This window comes from Dipteris shenzhenensis, chromosome 25, assembly GCF_047967505.1.
Source record: "Dipteris shenzhenensis isolate YYH24624 ecotype China chromosome 25, Dip_SZ_1.0, whole genome shotgun sequence".
Taxonomy (NCBI): Eukaryota; Viridiplantae; Streptophyta; class Polypodiopsida; order Gleicheniales; family Dipteridaceae; genus Dipteris; species Dipteris shenzhenensis.
This window is the reverse complement of record NC_141620.1, coordinates 35,512,696-35,530,681: the sequence shown is the minus strand read 5'-3', so window position 1 is coordinate 35,530,681 and position 17,986 is coordinate 35,512,696. Positions and strand designations below refer to the sequence as shown.

The 17,986-nt window shown below is 38.7% G+C and overlaps 1 protein-coding gene across 1 annotated transcript in view; it reads left to right on the top strand.

Moving 5' to 3' along the window:
* The first annotated feature begins 13,339 nt into the window (after window positions 1-13,339).
* LOC147885810 (GATA transcription factor 26-like) overlaps window positions 13,340-17,986 on the top strand; it is a 73,557-nt gene continuing 68,910 nt past the window's right edge. The window contains exon 1 of the mRNA XM_087396452.1: window positions 13,340-14,389. Coding sequence (XP_087252578.1) covers window positions 14,350-14,389 — 40 coding nt within the window. The 5' untranslated portion in view covers window positions 13,340-14,349. The remainder of the gene's footprint in view (window positions 14,390-17,986) is intronic.

Sequence of the window (17,986 nt, the reverse complement as noted above, 5' to 3'; positions counted from 1 at the left end):
TGATTAGAATAATCAAGAGGCATGTTTTGTTGTGGTGCAGCATCTCTCTCTCTCTCTCTAAGAGGATTTTCTCTCTCTATGTTGAGCATGCGGTAAATCATTTTCTTTACTATGTCTTTGAGGTTATTGAGAGAAATCCATCATTACAAATGGAGCTATGCAATGACTCAACACACGGTTATGCTATGCACTAATTGTTTTTTTCTTGGACTTCTCTGTAGATTGACGCACAAACAAGGTTAACAACTCCTTTGGAATGATTTGATTATAGATCCTCAAGTTATGCTATTGTTTTCTTTATCCAACTATTGTGGTAAAGGTGCCATTGGTGCCTGAGTTGTCAAGCTTATTGTGGGCTTTTTCTTCTTGGTAAATAGAGATTTTGATTTTATCTATATATGTGTGAAGTCTATGTCACTCATTTTCTAAATTATATGAATCTTTGAAATAGGTGACTCAGAGTCTAAGCATCTATCTTGCATTTGGATTGGAGTAGCCGATGATCAATTGTGGTGGACGCTTCTGGAATTATTGCCAATGTCTGACTGAATATGGCATTATATTTTAGAACTCAACTAGGGCTATCACACTCATATATGCAGCATGCTAAATGATTTTTCGTATGAGTGTATTCTAGAGGAACAATGGGCTAGATGGCTTGAGCTTCTTGATAGCCTGAAAAGGTAGGATTAAAATGCCCATATATCTTACCCATGCTAGTAATACAAAGATACATGGAATATATGTTAGATATCGGGATCATGGCACCATCACAAATAGGTTAAATATGAGAAACATAATGAAACCATGAGCAACATGTTAAATTGAATAAATAGAATGACAATAATGTAGCCACAATGCACACCAACATCATAATAGCAGCCTACTTAGGATCAACAAGGACCAATAGGGGTCCACCTTGGAATAATTATTGATGGATGTTTAGATTTTCACCAAGTACACGTGTGCCACCCTGATATGACCCACTCAAGTACCATCATTTTCCACTACATTCAGAATTGTAGGAATACCATGAGTTGTTTTAAGTGTTAAAGCCCACAGAGGACGCAAATTGATCCATGAGAATTCAAGGATGTATTTTCCAACATGTGTGTAGGTAATCTCATTAAACATTGTCCTCTAGCTTGAGGAATAGAGTAGAATTCTCCTAGTTTGAATCAATCCTCTACAACATTCAAAGATTCTAGCTATAGAAAAAATCAATAGAACAAAGGATATAAAAATCAAGGCCAAACAATAACTATCTCAATTTTTGAAAAAAAGATAAAAGTAGATGAGAAGTCAGACTCTTTAGAAAAGAGTCACTCAATGTCAACTCAATCATACAAGAGAAGGATAGCAAAGATGAAAAAGTCAAGATTAGAAAATAATAAACCCAATGAGGATGTTTGCCCTCCTCTTTGTGATGAGCATGGTTGCCAAATTTGGGTGAGTACTTAGATCTCACACAAGAAAGAGAATCTTTGACACTCTTGGATCACACTCTTGGATTCTAGATAGACAATGAGTAAAGAGAGAAGCAATCTTAAAGGAGCAAATGATCTTATACTTCCTAAATCTTGACCTTCTAATATTGTGCCCATCATGGAAGACTTGAAATCCTTGGAATGCCCTGACTTTGTCGGAATTGGATTGAAAGTGCCAAATACTAGATGGTCATAAAATCTTGACACCAATAACATTACCTTTCACAAAGCATGTGCTAGAGAAAGTAGGGAAGGAATTCTATAGCTTCCCATACCCTTCCCATATGGGTTCTCTAGATACAATCAAGTATCTAAGGATAAGAAAAGAACAATAGTCACACCATTTGGTCTCACCAATCCTCCTACAAACTTCTAAAGACTCATGTGCATGCAGCACATCCTTAAAATGATCAACACAAAAATTTAGAACAGTATTCATGGATGACCTTTATGCTCATTCATCTTAACAAAACCACCTCAAGTATTTTGAGCAAGATCTTTGATCAATGCAAGCTACGTTAAATTTCTTTAAGCACTCTAAATTGTCGATTCATGGTAACTTCTCCATTAACTTGTCCTAAGTGAAACCTAATTGAAAAGGCCTTTATGTTTTAATGGAGAAATTCAATGATTTCTTAGGTGAGAAGGTGGAGAATTGAGATATCCCAATTAAGCTAGCAAAGGGATAACTTCAAAATCTCTTATAAATGGGGGATAGGAATTCAAGACATTCCCTTACTTATAAACTCTCTACATGAGATGTTGCAAAAAAATGGTTGTAAAAGAGTGAAATTTCACCCTCACAAATAATACAGGAGGGGGTCCCTTCCCTCAAAAATCGAGTGATGTCTTCATTATTCACTCTCCTCTTTATAACCCCCCTTTGCATTTACCACCCACTTTCCTCCTCCCCTTTCTACTAATTAACATATTTTTTAATTCTTTTCAATCATAGGGATCTATTCATAGAAAAACCAAAATGTTGCAAAATAGATGAAGTGAGAATGGATAGAATTTGGGGCATAGGACATGAGCTTGCGATTAGGTACTACCATATAACAAATGGATATTAATAAAACTTTCGGATTCCACATGAGCTTTATTTTACAAGGATATGATCATGTTTTTGATATCAATTAAAATGTATGACTTCTGCTTCTAGTGAGGGATGTTTTTTTCAAGTTCAATACTGATTGATTTTTGTATATTCTTAATATTACTTTCCCTTTTGATGGGGTTATAATTTTGGATATAATTAGGACCATTATTGTAATGTTCTTGTTTTATTCACTTATTTCATTTCCAAGGCATTCAGGTTGCTATTAAGCTTTTGTCTCATTGGCTCACCTACTACATTATGCAACATTCACATTAATACAATGCTTTAGTGGTCTTATTAGTGTTGTTAAGCTTTTGTCTCGTTGGCTCACCTACTACATTATGCAACATTCACATTAATTCAATGCTTTAGTGGTCTTATTAGTGCTATTAAGCTTTTGTCTCATTGGCTCACCTACTACATTATGCAACATTCACATTAATACAATGCTTTACTGGTCTTCTTATTGCCTAGTTCACTTCCTCTTCTTCTTTGATTATCTTGGAAAATTGATCAATTCTTTCTCAAAGATTCTACCACCTAGAGTGTACCCCTTAGTGGCCTTCCTGGTGCCTAACTAATTTTTTCTTATTCTTCTTTGATGAGCTCGTTGGGAAACTTATTATTGATTTCTCTAAAATGCTATCACCTAAAGTGTATCTCTTAGAGTGATTTTTTAACAACCTATCAAAAGAACTCTATTATGAATGAGGATTACCACCTATGAGGAGGGCACCATTCAACATAAGACTTCCCAATCACACCAAAATGAAGCCATAGAGAATTGGGGATTGTGTATTAACCAAGACTTTAGGAGTTAGGTTTGCAATTCACCATGCAAGACCTTCCAAAGGATCAACTACATATAAATAAGATTGAGAATACTACGGTTGAGAGAAGCATTGGCACTACATGATTGGAGAAGTAATTGACTCAGCATCCAAAATAGAACATCACTATCAAAGTAAATTTAGGATTGGGAGAAATGATAAAGCTACCATACCCAAAAATATTGATGGCACCTCACCTATCCTAGCCACACCAATGAAGAATTCCTTATGCCCAAAAGTCAAGAATCCCTCTATTGATGAAAGCCTATAGAAGGTGGCATCCAAAAGTGACATCAACAATTGGACATAGGCATTGGCCATAATTGATAATTACAACCTATACATCCTATGCTTCTAGAATTGAATGCACAAATGCTATATGTAGAACCACCATTTTGGTATGAAGAACCAAAAGAGCCGAAACACAGCTAACATTGGGTAGAAAATGATCTAGAATATCCTATAATTAAAATAAATGATGTAGACTTTGACTAGGACATAGAGATGGAGGCAAATAATGACACATTATAAGGTCAAGTCTTTGAAAGTGATTTGGAAATCCTCCAATAATTAATGGCAATATAATTCTTGGACTAATCAATAGTATGAGGTTGATAAAAAATAAGGAAGATATTCAATGATCTCAAAAGACGGCAAATGATCCTGGTGGTATTATACTTGACCAAACCAACCAAGAGGCTAGATTCGTCAAATCTAGAATCCAAGAGGACTTGAAGGAGTCCACAATGCAGAAGATTCACTGCTTGAGAACCAAAATTCTATCAAAAATCAATCCCCTATGACTCAAAGGAGGATTATAATTCAAGTTAGATGTAAAAATGAAGACTAAAACCAATTAGCACACAAAGGATCTCTTGTGTATAAAAATAACAATACAATAGGACAAGTACCATCCATGACCATAGCAAAGTAAGCAAGTACCTCACATTTGAATGTGGATCTAAGAGAAGTACTTGACTATTTTGAAACTTTACGAAAGGTATTGCACCCATAACTTTGCCCAAACTGATAAGAGAGCAAGAGGTCACTGAAATGGATAGCCTTGGGGAAACTCTAGTGTATGAAGGCCACCCACGCACAACAAGCAAATTAAATCTTACTTTGGAAGGAGAAGAAGAGAAGCCTGTATTCATTTTTGAAACTTACTCAGGGTGAAGAAGATGAGTTAAAAGGAGTCCTAGTGGCATACAAGGGCCTTTTGGCTTGGTCCTACAAAGAGTGAAAAGAGATCCACCCCAAAGTGGAAGGAGAAGAAGAGAAGCTTGTATTAATTAATGAAACTTACTCAGGGTGAAGATAATGAATTAAAAGTATTGCTAATGGCTTTGGCTTGGTACTACAAAGGGCCTAAAGGGATCTACCCTAAAGTAGCATATGTATACCTATTAAGGAGGATGCCAACCCTAATGTACCTGGGTCTTATCAAACAAATCCAAGATTATATATTATGGTCTTCAAAAGTAAGGAAATTTATTGGATGCTAATTCCATTTATGAAATCAAATATACCAATTGTGCCTAAAAAGGACAAGAAAAAAACTATTTAATAGTACTACAAAACCACTTAATACTGGTTTAGGACAAGTTAATAGTGCTTCAAGGCCTAGAACTTGCATAAGATTTCCTAAAGTCAAAGATACTAGGAGGATTTCTTGAGAGGTTGCAAGCACTAGCACCTACCCTTGACATGACTATGCACATTACTCACTTAATTAAGTCCTATCAAAGCTAGAAAGTGATAACAAGAAGCAAAGTATGCTACAATAATGTTTTCTAATTATACCCATTGTATCCATCCATGAATGAATACATCTCATGGCCTCCTACCTTGTTCAAGATAGTGCTTATGAATAGAATGAGAATGGGCCTTTGATGGTCTTGTCATTTAGGTTCTGGTAGTTTATGTACACTTGTAACTTGACATTATTCAACTTGACATTATTCTTTGACTTGGTTATGATTGGAAATAGCTAATTGCTTTGGTCGACCAAATAGACAAATCTTGCCTTGAATAGTTGATCCGTCTCCACTTTCACGAAGTTGGCATAGTTAAGGTTCATTTGATATCTCTATTATTGAATGGGTTTGGCATTCATTTGATTTGGATAAACTTTGTGCTTCCCACAATCCCATGTTAATTTCTTTGATTGCGTGGCCTTTTGTAATTGATCCTTTGTCAATGACTTGGTTCATTTGGTCTGTTGATTCTACTTGAGCTCTCTTTGTGCTTCTTCAAGCATTTTGGGAAGGCCATGTGGAGCTCTTTGTCCTCCATTAGCCATTCCTATTGCTACCCACATTGCATAAATCATTGCAATCAATACATGTCTAGGGCATAGGCCTCTTCCATCTCTAGGCATTTGGGCCTATAGTTCCTTGGATTATGCGATTAGTACCCATCAGTATCTACGTGTCCTACCCTTCATGGGTAATTTTAAGGGTATCTCCTCTCAAATCATGAAAGACCTTGGCAATATTCAACCATGCTCATCCCAACAACATTGGGTACCCTTCTTTGCTCTCCGTTTTGACCACGGCGAATGTGAGCATGGAGTAGTCCATTGATCTTGATGCAAGCATCTTTGAGCATGTCCATTGATGCTGACAATCTCTACTCTACCATACAAACTTTGAAATGAAAAGGCTTCAAGTTCTTCAACCTAGGCCTCTTCTAGATGTCTTTGGAGATGATGTCAGTCTTATTAGCCTCTATCAATGATGTTCTCAACCTCTGGTCCACCATACCAATTTGATTCAAAAAGGTATCAAGTTCTTTAACTTGAGCCTCTTCTAGACTTCTTTAGCAACAATGTTCACTCTTGAGCCTCCAACAATGAGCACCCCTCCCTTGTGATATTCCAAATTTCAATATCGATCATGAACACTCCTTCATACTAGATCACCGTTTTGGTTACCTGTACTCTTGGTACAAGGGGTATAGCCATAGCTTGTTGGTCAATTACTAAACTTTAAAAAATTTTACATAGTGAGAAGTGAGTTTCCACAAGCCTATGGGGAATTTTTTAGTCCATTGTATATGCTTACCTTATGAAAAACTTATCGAGATGAAGTGATAAATATTACATGGAAGCATAGGACATTAATTTGTAAGGTGGTAAATAGTTTTTGATAATAAATGTTCAACATAGAGAGAGGAACCTAAGAACATTTGATAAATACTTGTAACGGAATGAAGCCCACACTCTTTGGGGCTCAGTGTTCAATTTAACTTCATGTCCACCTTTTGTGTCCACATGCATTTCTCCTTCCATCCATGCTCTCTTGCAATATCAACATGTACTAGCATGCTCTTACACTTATCCCACAAACTTGCAATGCTTACGTTTACAACCCTTGCCCTTGCACTCTCCAACTCTTCTCCATCACTCCTCCTACTTTCTCATACCTACTCCCTTTCTTTTTCCACTCTTTCCTCCCTTTTATATCTTCTATTCCCAGATGTACTCTTTCTCTCCACCCCTAGACCCATTCTAACTTCATAATCCTTCTACACCCACTCCCACTAATCTAGACTTGCAACCCTTAAAACCCTAGAATAAAATTCTCAACTCTTATCCCTTGGATCTCTGAAGGAGAGACAAGCTCTCAATATCTCCACCCTATAGCTCCTTCTAAACCTTGCATCCCTTTCATAATCATACAACTTCTTCTAAACACTGCAACTCTCTAAACACTTCTACTAAACACTACAACTCTCTTTCATGCTTAAACTTCAAGCTAGATCTATCAACTTTACCCCAAATTTTCTAACATGAAACCACAATGGAAGTGAGAACCAACCCCATTTAAGCAATACTTCTTCTTCACTTGAACTCATTCAAGGATCGTTTACCATGCTTTAAGCCTACATCCTTAACCCTAAATACAAGAGGCCCTGTGCTATAGTTGTGATCACTTATGCTAAAATGAGCAACCAAACATAGCTAGAAACTTGAAGGATAAATGAGAAATAGTGGTAATGTATAATGAATGAATGGATTATTCATGTACCTTTGTTCAGGAATTAAGTTTCTTAAACTTTTGGTATAAGCATTAAGAATTTTGATTATTCTATAATAGTAACCACTAGAGAATTTTAGAAATCACTTTTTGATAGGGATTATCCATTTCCTCTTGGTGCTAGGGGCTAAGTCTTTGATGCTGTTCTTGATAAATCAACTACTTGTCAATAGAAAACGCTAGAGATTATCCCTTTTTGCTTGTTGGTATGGGGCACACGCGGAGTCTTTGGTGTCATTCTTGATCAATAGACCACTCATTGGTGAGGACAAGTTTAAATGAATTTTGATTGAAATTTTCTATGAGCCTATCATTGCGTGCCTTGGTAAGGAAAATAAAAATTGGTTTCGTTATTTGTTGATATGCTACAAGAAAATGTGTTGGATTCTTGCTATAAAGTGTATTAATAATTATTTCCTTTGGATTGGTAGCTGTGAAAACCCACTAATGGGCCCCATTATTTTAAATCTATTAGAGCTCTTCCCATTTGATAAGGTCATTATGTGTATGATTAACCCCCTATAGTTGGTGATAACCATCGTACCTCTTAGTCATTATCAATACCATTAAGCCCTAAAACCTAAAATTTAGCACATACACAATTGTCAATAGCCTTAGTTTGGTAAGACGGTTTTAAAGCTACCTTCTTGCCAAACATAAGGCTATTGACAATTATGTACAAGGAGTACTCTTGGATAATTTGATCAACAGAAGTACATCCTTGCACCTAATTGTGTTTCACATTATGTTGACATCAATGTTTCATGAACACTATCATCTTCTTCTGTTATTTACGAGATCAAAGCTAAAAGTCCATACGATTGCACCGTTGGATCATCCTTGTAACAATATTTAAACAAGCTTCTATGATCCTAGTGCTACCTTTCCATCACCATCAAGTTCAATCAGGTTTACTTATGTGCATCCTTAGTTACTTACCATGTCGCATCCTTCCTCCACTATACTCCAAAAGTTGATCGACAAATAGGTCCCAAGCGAGCCTTTTGTTTGCCTTTAAGCTATGTGGCATCAAATAAGTCAAACGTTACTTTCTGAAACATTAGTTCAAAACCTAGCTTAACCTTTTGCAATCTCAAGTAATTGGGTCCTCTAATCATTTTAATAGGAGGAAATGGTTGATGGATACATATGAATCTAGGACTATTATCATCTTGATACCTAGATGATGGAGCACTCTTACTTGCTTAAGTTTGGTCCTTGTTAATTAATACTCCTCCTTTTATGGTGTGTTTCCTTTGTCCATGGCAATGGATCAATTATGGTATGATGGATGATCTATGTTGGCATCATTGAAATTCATTATACTAATTTCGTAGTATAGTCTTATTTGGATTATTACTTGCTCGATTCACTAGGGACATTAACCACATAGCAAATTTGTGGATATTCTCGCTAGCGTCTTGTTAAAGGTTGTTCAAGCAAGTACCTCATGCGCTCGGCTTTGCATTTCATCCCTTTGGGGAAATTGGTAGAAACTCTACAATAACTATAATAAACTCTTTATCCCCTCTATTGAACTTTTAAAATCTAAAGTTTGACATTGTTGCTGTTGTTATTGCTTTGCCAAATTTTAAATTGGACCTTTTACGCTAGTAATGCCCCTACTTTTATTTCGGATTTTCCTCTACTCTTGGTGTCCTCTCATAGTTGAATCTTTGTCCTTGATTTATCAAATTACTCCCCTTACTATTTAATAGAATTCCCCTTTTTGCAAAAATTATAATTCTTACACAGCTACTTCAACCCTCCTATAATCCTCCTTTGCCATCCAAGCTATTAAATCCCTTTATTCTTTATTATTTTTCCACTATCGATCCTTTTCATACAAATTGACAAGCCTTTATTCTTTATTACTTTGCCACCATCAACAATACTACTACTAAACTACAATGTAGTTGTTGTATTGTAAAACTTTAAACTAAAAAAATAACCACCTACTAAATGATGAAAGTAATCTCATGTAGCTGAACTATAAACACACTTTAGACCGAAAACATACAAAATCACATATGGTACTTATGAAATCACTATGTGAACTCTTTACAAATCTCTTATGTCTTGTAAATTGCCCAAATTTGCCATTTGGCTCATACACCTACCAAACTATCAAAGTAATATATTTCGTTCTTTAAGCCACCATACTATTAAGTAGCCTAACAATATGGCCTAATTTTGGCCCCTAGACCTAGTCTTTACAACTCATGTGGGCTTTGATAGCCATATTTAAACTATGGCACCTTGTAAATTGCAATTTGCACATGATGTATTCAAAGAAACTAAGTTGAGAACTTGGATCTACAAGATCATGGAGTGGTATTTCATCCCAAAAAACATAATTTTTAAATAATAAGAGATCGCAAGTCTAAATTTATTTTTGTTGACGTATAGTATACTGAACAACATATCTATCTAGCTACAAATTTCAAATATGCATTGCTTAATGGCCATTTATATTAATTAGCTAATATGCATTGCTTAATGGCTAATTACAAATTTGGAGCATAATCGGCCATTTCAAATATCAAGCAAAGCCCTTATGCTCCAAATTTTGTTTATCATCTTTTGAGGGAACAAGTGATGTATGTAGATCCCATCTTTATTGAAAACTACTAAAATAAAGACTCGAGGAGTGAGGAAAGCTTAAGACCCATGAGTTCATCAAAGTTGAGAATATTTGATAAGGCCTCAAAGGGGAAAGGGTTGGGATTGCACTATACCCCTATCCAAAATCACAATTTTCCATTACGGTGCAATGAAATCCATTCCAATATTGTTTGGTGTTTCCACCACCATGAAAAATAGAATTTTGGATCCAAATCTATTATCTCTATAAAATTTTTCAAATTTATGGAGAAGTAGCAATAGCAATAGTTACACTTTATTGTGGTAGCTAATGTAATAATGCAAAGCATAAGGATGGGGCATGCTAGAGGGAGGCTATCAAAAAGGGGGGGCGAGGAGGGAGAGAATCAACTCTATCATTGAGACCCATGAGACTGAAAATATGACACGTTATAAACTCTATAGGGGTGTAGCCCGTAAAAACCTGTCTAAGAAGGGCAGTGGGTGGGGGAAACTATGTCCTTAATCCACATTGTTAGGTGTAAGGTCTCCCTTAAACCATAATTAGAGGTGCTTGTAACTACCCAAATCAACCTTATTAAACCCCCTAATAAATTCTTATGATGCCCTTTTTTTTTGAATGTAAACATGCCATATTAACATGCTTTAACCTTCAAAATAAGTCCTATATAGTTGTAGGATTGGGGATAGCAAACAAGTAAGCATATGATGCATGAATTAATTAATAAAATACAAGGCCTTGTAGTGAAGAACATATGTATTTGGTAGCTTCACATTACTCTATTTTCCAAATCTCATCTCGCTCATTTTACTTTGTTAAGACTAGAATACACTATGGCCTATGAAGTAGGTAATTTGAAAGTCACTACTTCATATCATGTGAGTTAGTATATCCAGGGAGCTAGTTGTACAATAGATATGATTCAATAGGTCCCGTCAATTGAAAATAATGAGAAAATGTATTAATTAGTGGAATAGGGATGGGAAAGGGGATGTTTTAGAAAATTTATTAAGCTAAGTGAACTAGGAGGGGCGTGGAAAAGGTGGTCCTATTGGTAGAACTCTCCACCAAACCTTCCTCGACCCTCTCTCTTTCTCTTCGTCTTCCTCTCTCTTAGCCATTTCTCTTACAGGCTCACCCCGCCTCCTCAGTGCAATCACTCCCCCCCCTCTTGCTTAGACTCCACTCCCTTGCATATTCTTCTATGGCTCCTTGCCTCTTCCTTGCCCTTGTCCTAACTCTTTGTGCATTAGCCTCCTTTGCACCTTCATGCTTGGCTCTTTCCCTCCTACCTTTGTCTCTACCTCCCTCGTCACCTCTCCCTCCCATTGCCTTTTAGCTTGAGCAACCCTTTCTCAACCTCTCTCCCTTTTTCCATTTAAACTGGCCCCTCTCTCAGCCTCTCTTTCTTTCTACATCCAATGCTCTTCCATTTCCTCTGTGCGTTTCTGATGTAGACACGGATAGTCTATATGTGTACATTTATGTATAGTCTCATCACTCTTATTAATACAACTAATTGCCAAAATATGTTTCATCCATTATGTTTTCATAAAATGTCAAAGAATTGTTTGATTGAACATGAAATTCCTTTGTGATTTTATCTTTATAAGTGATAAACCATGCTTGATTATGATTTATACATGTGGAATTATGATTTTATCTAGTTCTATGACTGATGATGTCAAGGAGCTAACAAAGCAAATTTGATCTCTCTAGTGCCCACTTCTTTATTTGGTTGCTTTTTATTGCCTGTTGAAAACATTTTTCCAAAAGAAGTTATTTCTTGGTCATAAACCTTGAGAGCTCAAATTCTGAATAGACTTGCACACATCTCAAGGATATTGAAAAGAATTACCTTCAGATTATTTGAATGAATAGAAATTTGAAGAAGAGCTTCAACATTACAATAACGCAAAGGTCTTATCCTAGTACAAGAAGACACTTTTACAAATACCATGCTATAGTAATATACAATATGCGACACAACATGGGTACATGTAGACTTCATGAAGTAGCTGAGAAGAAGGACGAAGATGGTTGTGCTATTGCAATATTTTTTCTTATTAATTAAAATGCTTGCATAAGAGGATAGCACGATTCTTCTAATAGACGGAGGAAGAGGTAAAGTCAAGAGTTTGTAGTTCATTTATTTCATAGGGGTGGAATAGTCATGATCTTAGAATGACACTAGATAATAAATATATGGAATTGGAATAATAAACTTTGAGATTGCGTGGGATTCGGGAAACAATTGAAAGGAGGGTGGCTTTTTAACTTATGGGAAAGGACGAGGAAAAGGAAATACAACTCTAAATATATAAAAACGTGGGCAATCCATAATTGGCCTAGCGTTTGGATGTAAAAGGATGTTCAAGCACATGTATAAAGAAATCGAATACACCATAGGATTTTAAGCCCATAGGTGGTTGTGGCTAGTAGCCATTCTTTGCTTGGTGAATGTGACATGCATGGTGAATGATTCATGCAATAAAATGGTAACATTGTTGCCCGTAGACCCCCCTTACCATCTCATATGGCCATGCTATGCCTTCAATGAGGCCATAGGTGCTTGTGCCCTAAGTGCGACGAATCAGGTAATTAATTGGACCACATCTGTGTAAGCAATACGGTGTGATGAGGGTAAGTTAGGGGAGCATCATGGTCTAATTGTGAGATTGGTACAAAACATGGAGCCATGCTTGAAGGGGGAGGTTTCGAAAGGGACGAGAACATGGATAACCATGAGGAATGGTTTTCTGACTATTTACAGGGGGGTGGGATGAGCTGCATTAGGCCGCACAGTTGATATCGAGTAAAGAGGGCCAAGAAAGGAAAGGAAAAGAGAATCATGTACGTGAGAGAGAGAGAGAGAGAGAGAGAGGGAGAGAGAGAGAGAGAGAGAGAGAGGGACAAGAAAGGAAAGGAAAAGAGAATCACGTACGTGGGGGGGAGAGAGAGAGAGAGGGGGGCGAGGAATGCATGAAGGGGAGGAGCCTCGGGTTGAACAATATCAACTTTTAAAAGGGGGGTGGGAGAGCGGGGAAGAAAAAAGAGCAGGGATTTTTTTTTTTTTTTTGCTTTAAGAACCCTAAGGAGGAGGGAAAGGGGAGGAGCAACAAGGGAAGAAGAAGAAGAAGAAGAAGAGGCCATCCATGCATGCATGCAAATGCATAAATGCATAAATGCGTATGCATAAGCAAAAGAGGGAGCAAGGCATACATAAAAAGGCCATAAGGGAAGGAGAGGACTCATTTTGCCACAGACGTTTGGGACAGCTTTGAAAACAGGCTTTGAAGCATCTTTTTCTTTATCTCTGCCCACAAGCCAAGTCATTACTCTGCCCATTCACTCTGCCTCTCTCTCTCTCTCTCTCTCTCTCTTTCTCTCTCTGTGAGCTGCCTCAGTTTGCTCAAAAAAATTCTGCCCTTTTGCCCTTCAATCCATCATTCACCATCATCATCACCTTTTCCTTCTTCTTCTTCTTCTTCTTCTTCTTCTTAGCCCTCTCTGTTGTTGTTGTTGTTGTTGCTGCCCAAATTTGCTGGCCTTGATCCATCCTGTACATTTCTTCTACTGCTGCAAGAGTTCCCATGGTTTTCTGCTTGTAAAACTTGCCCTTGTCTTTGCTCTTTTGCCCTTGCCCTTGTTGCCCTGTTGCCTTGTTGCCCTTCTCCTTCATCATCATCCCCCTTGCCTTGCCTGTTTTTTTCTCCGTCTTTTTGCTTTGCCCCCCCCCCCCCCCCCCCCCCCTCCTCTTCTTCCTCTGCAGGTTTTCCCTTCCAATTTGCCTCGCTTCCTGCCCCTTTTGCCACCCCAATTTTTGCCCAAGCCTTGCTGCCCACTTCTCCTCTCTGCTTCCTCTCATCATCCCCTCCTTCCTTCCCTTCCCCCTCTCGCTCCTTTTTCCTCCCGCCCATCTCACCTCATCACCAGAATTCCTTCACCCCCCTTGCCCAATTCAAGCCCGTCCCAAGCTTTCCCAACCCATCTTTTCGTTTTGAGGAATTCTCCTCCCCCCCCCCCCCCCATTTCCCATCACCGCCTCCCCTCCTGCCGTTCCCTCCTTGTACATACCCCCCCTTTTTCTTGCTTCCTTTCTTCCATAACAGCCCACACGAAAATTAATCACAAATTGTTTCTCTGCCGGTGCTCAGCTCTCGACACTTATTGAAGCAGCCGGCTATTGACTTTGCTCTGGGTAGCCTTACATGTTTCTTAGCCCCTTTGGAGCTCAAATCCCAAGAGTGGAAGACCGTCCGGAGTTTTTATTTTATACAGGAAACGAATGGGAAAGCAGGGCCCTTGCTGTCATTGCGGAATCTCCAGTAAGTCGCTGACTAATCATGCTATTAAGCGCTCAGGGAAAGGTTATGGAAACCCCTAAATTGCATGTGGGATAAGCATCTCTTTTCATTTACGTTTTCAATCCTTGGTTATGACATCTAGCTCCCTCGATTTTGCGCATAGGTTATCCATATGACTTTTCTTGTCAATAGATTGTACGCATCTTTAGTGTCTTGAACTCCTTTCGTAAACGACTAACATCTTTACAGTCACATGTCAACCTGTTTTTCGACGCACAGCGTACGAAGTCCGTACAGTTTATTTTGCTTTATTCTTATTCTCACCCTGGAGTGTACGTGGTGTGCAAAAGTTTATGTCATACCGTAGCAGCTAGTGTCTATCGATGTGCATGATAGCATTTTGCAGGTGCACCTGTTTGGCATTTACAGAGTACACGTTTTAACTTATAAATCGAGAATACAATCAATAGAGAATAATCAAATTTATCTAAACTTATGCTATGGCAACTACAATCCTATTGATTCAAAGAATCTCTAGCACTTCTCGGAATTGAAGGTATGCATGCTGAAGATTGGTTGCACCGTTTATTGATGCCTTTAGATGACAGGGGTAGGAATTGGTGGGTTTCATTCCCACGTCTTGTTTTTGTATACTCGTAAGTCCTTTAAAACGTTTTACGTTTTGCCAGTTCTACGCAGAGATTCAACTTGTGCATTTGGAGTAGCTGGTGTGATGGTTGTTTGGAAATGTGTAAAGGTCTCGTAACAGTGGCATTGTCTTATTTTAGGTACACTTGTAAGGATTGAGGGAGGATCAAATTGAGCCAAGGAGAGGGAGCATTAGATTTTGAAAAAGCACACAGATTGGATAAAAGGAGTAAACTTTTAAGTGGGAGTACTTCATATTTAATAGTTAAGGGTTGGAATGGGCAAGGGGGGAGGGTTCCAAAACATTGCTTACATACGTCTTGGGTTGCACTTGTTGTATGGGCATTCAGGAGTCATTTGTTAAACGCTTCTCTCTTTTCTTATTGATAATATCATCTTCTTTGTATTAACCCTTGCGTGAATGTTGTGGTTTGCCTTCATTTGCTTTTTAAAAAAATCCTCTTTTAAATTTCTAGCAGATTCTCAAATGCCTCATGCGATTAGATGTTCTTCTAACAGTTTATTCTTCCCTTCGTTTTGATTATTGACATTAATCTCAATGGAGGTGCTGTTTTTGAGCTGTGGCAGCTGACTTGTACTAATCGTGTTATCATTCCCAAGATCATCAAAATCTAGATGATTTGGCCTTTTGATCAGTGATAACTTTAGGGATGGTAAGTCTAGCTATAAGAACAGGCTTCTATAGACATAGCTTGATTAAAAAGTTTGGCCTTTGTTGTTGAGCTTAAAGACACGCATAATCTTATGTCCACCTTATTTTGAGCTCATATAAGAACGTCTTAACATATTCCAAGAGCAGAAGCGGTTGCGCATCCAGTTTAAACCAAAGTATGAAGATGCCAAGTTATTGTTTAATTTTGATACTTCCTCTCAATCACAGTAGTGACTAGGGAGACATGGCTTGATTGTAGGTGGACATTGTGTGATTTCTGTCTGTGAATATCTATAGAATATGTGTGCACATGTCTGTTTCTGTTTCATTTGTGCTCTTTTCACACGGAGAGAGAGAGAGAGAGAGAGAGAGAGAGAGAGAGAGAGCATGTCTAAACCCCCCAAGCACACACGTACACACATACATTTATTTATTTATATTTAAATATATAAACACATTTCTATCTTTACATACAGTATGTCTATGCCTCCCACACATGTGCGCCATATACATACATACATACACCATGAAATTGAAACCGCACTGTGTGTTCTGTCACAGAACTTTTGCAACCCCACACCCACACAGGTGCACGCTCACACAAAAATATACGTATTTATATGCACGCATGCGCACACAAATATCAATTAATTATACCTATATTAAGGTACGTGTATATATGTATATTTCAATGCATTTAGTTGTGTGTGTATGTGCATACACATGCTTACACAACCGTATATATACAGTTGTGTGTGTGTGTACACATGCACACATATTTACATAACGGTCCATATACATAGATGTACACACACGCGCGCACGCACACATATTTTCATCCTACCGCCTGTCACAGCTCCTCAGCTCCCCCTTGTTTGCTCCCCCCGCCCCCCCTTCTCTCTCTCTCTCTCTCTCAGATCTCTCCCTCACCCACACGTGTACACACAAAAATCGCGCTAAGCATCACGAAAACACAGATAATCCAAGACTAATTGTGCTGCTTATGGAAGCTAGCTAATTGCAGCAGCCTGGGTTCAGAGTGGAGGAGAGATGCAGCAGTATGGCACGGAGGTAGTGGCAGAGTGTGGAGGTACCAGCAGCAGAGAGGAGTTGAGAAAGGGATAAATTCTTGCATCTCTGTTTGGAGGATCTGCTCTGTCTGTTGTAGGCAGGTCTTTGCAGGGATTATTGGAGAGCGGGTGGCAGCGGCAAGGAGGAGAAGAAAGGGCATAGAAGGGCCTGATTAGAAGCTGAACGATGAGCAGACGAGCAGAGAGAGAGAGCAGTATAGAGGAAGTGGACAAGAAGGGAGCATGGCCAGAGAAGAGGAGAAGGGGTCAGCATTAGGGCAGGTAAGGGAGAGAGAAAAAGGGGGGGGGGAGAGTCTGGCAGGAGAAGGGAGGAGAAGAGGGGGCTGATGGCGGCATGCTCATTTCTTTTTCAATGCTCAACTAATTAACGGGTACGTGAGATGAATTTTTATTTTTTGATCACATAGGGGACATATCCATAGGGAACATAAGTACATATGTAGTCATGTGTGTATATTCATAGTTTCAAATATAAATATATATTGACACACATATATGTTTTCATATATCTTTATGTACATGTAGACACCTGTATGTGCATGTCTGTACGTATGCATTTATGTATTTATGAAGGTTATGCATAATATATGTGTGTGTGTGTGTGTGCGGGTGCGTGTCACCACTCTTGTGTACATGCTTACTTTGGGGTAGAGTGGTCACCTCCCCAATTGTGAGCCCCCAAATGAGGAGAACATGGGGGAGGATGACATACGGCAGAAGATGGGATGAATGGGGATGGAGAGGAGCTGCCATGTGGGCAGCATATTAATATGCTTCTTGCATTGGATTGTTGGCAGCCACAAGTCAGCAGCTATGGTTGACATAATGCCCTTGTTTACGGCTGGCATAAGAGCTCCCGCTGTCTGCATAAGAGCTGCAAGTGGCCCAGCCATGTGTCCTAGAAATGGGGCAAGGGGCTGGGGAAATGGGCAGTACAAGAAGCAGAAAATAGGTGGGCTGGGGCCTTTTATAGGCCTGTGGCCCCCCGGTCTGCCAGAATATTCAGGGTCACAGACCTTTTGGCCTCCCACATGGCAGGTTGGCAGTGGGTTAGTACAAGTCGGCTGACAGTCAGCCCGTCTGGGTCTGCTGGATTGCAGACCAGGTCATTCTGTTTTGGGGGGGTTGTCTATCCCCTATATAAAGACCCCCATTTGCAGTGTCATCCGTCCGTGTGTGCTTAGCCTGCAGAGCATCTTTGAGGGT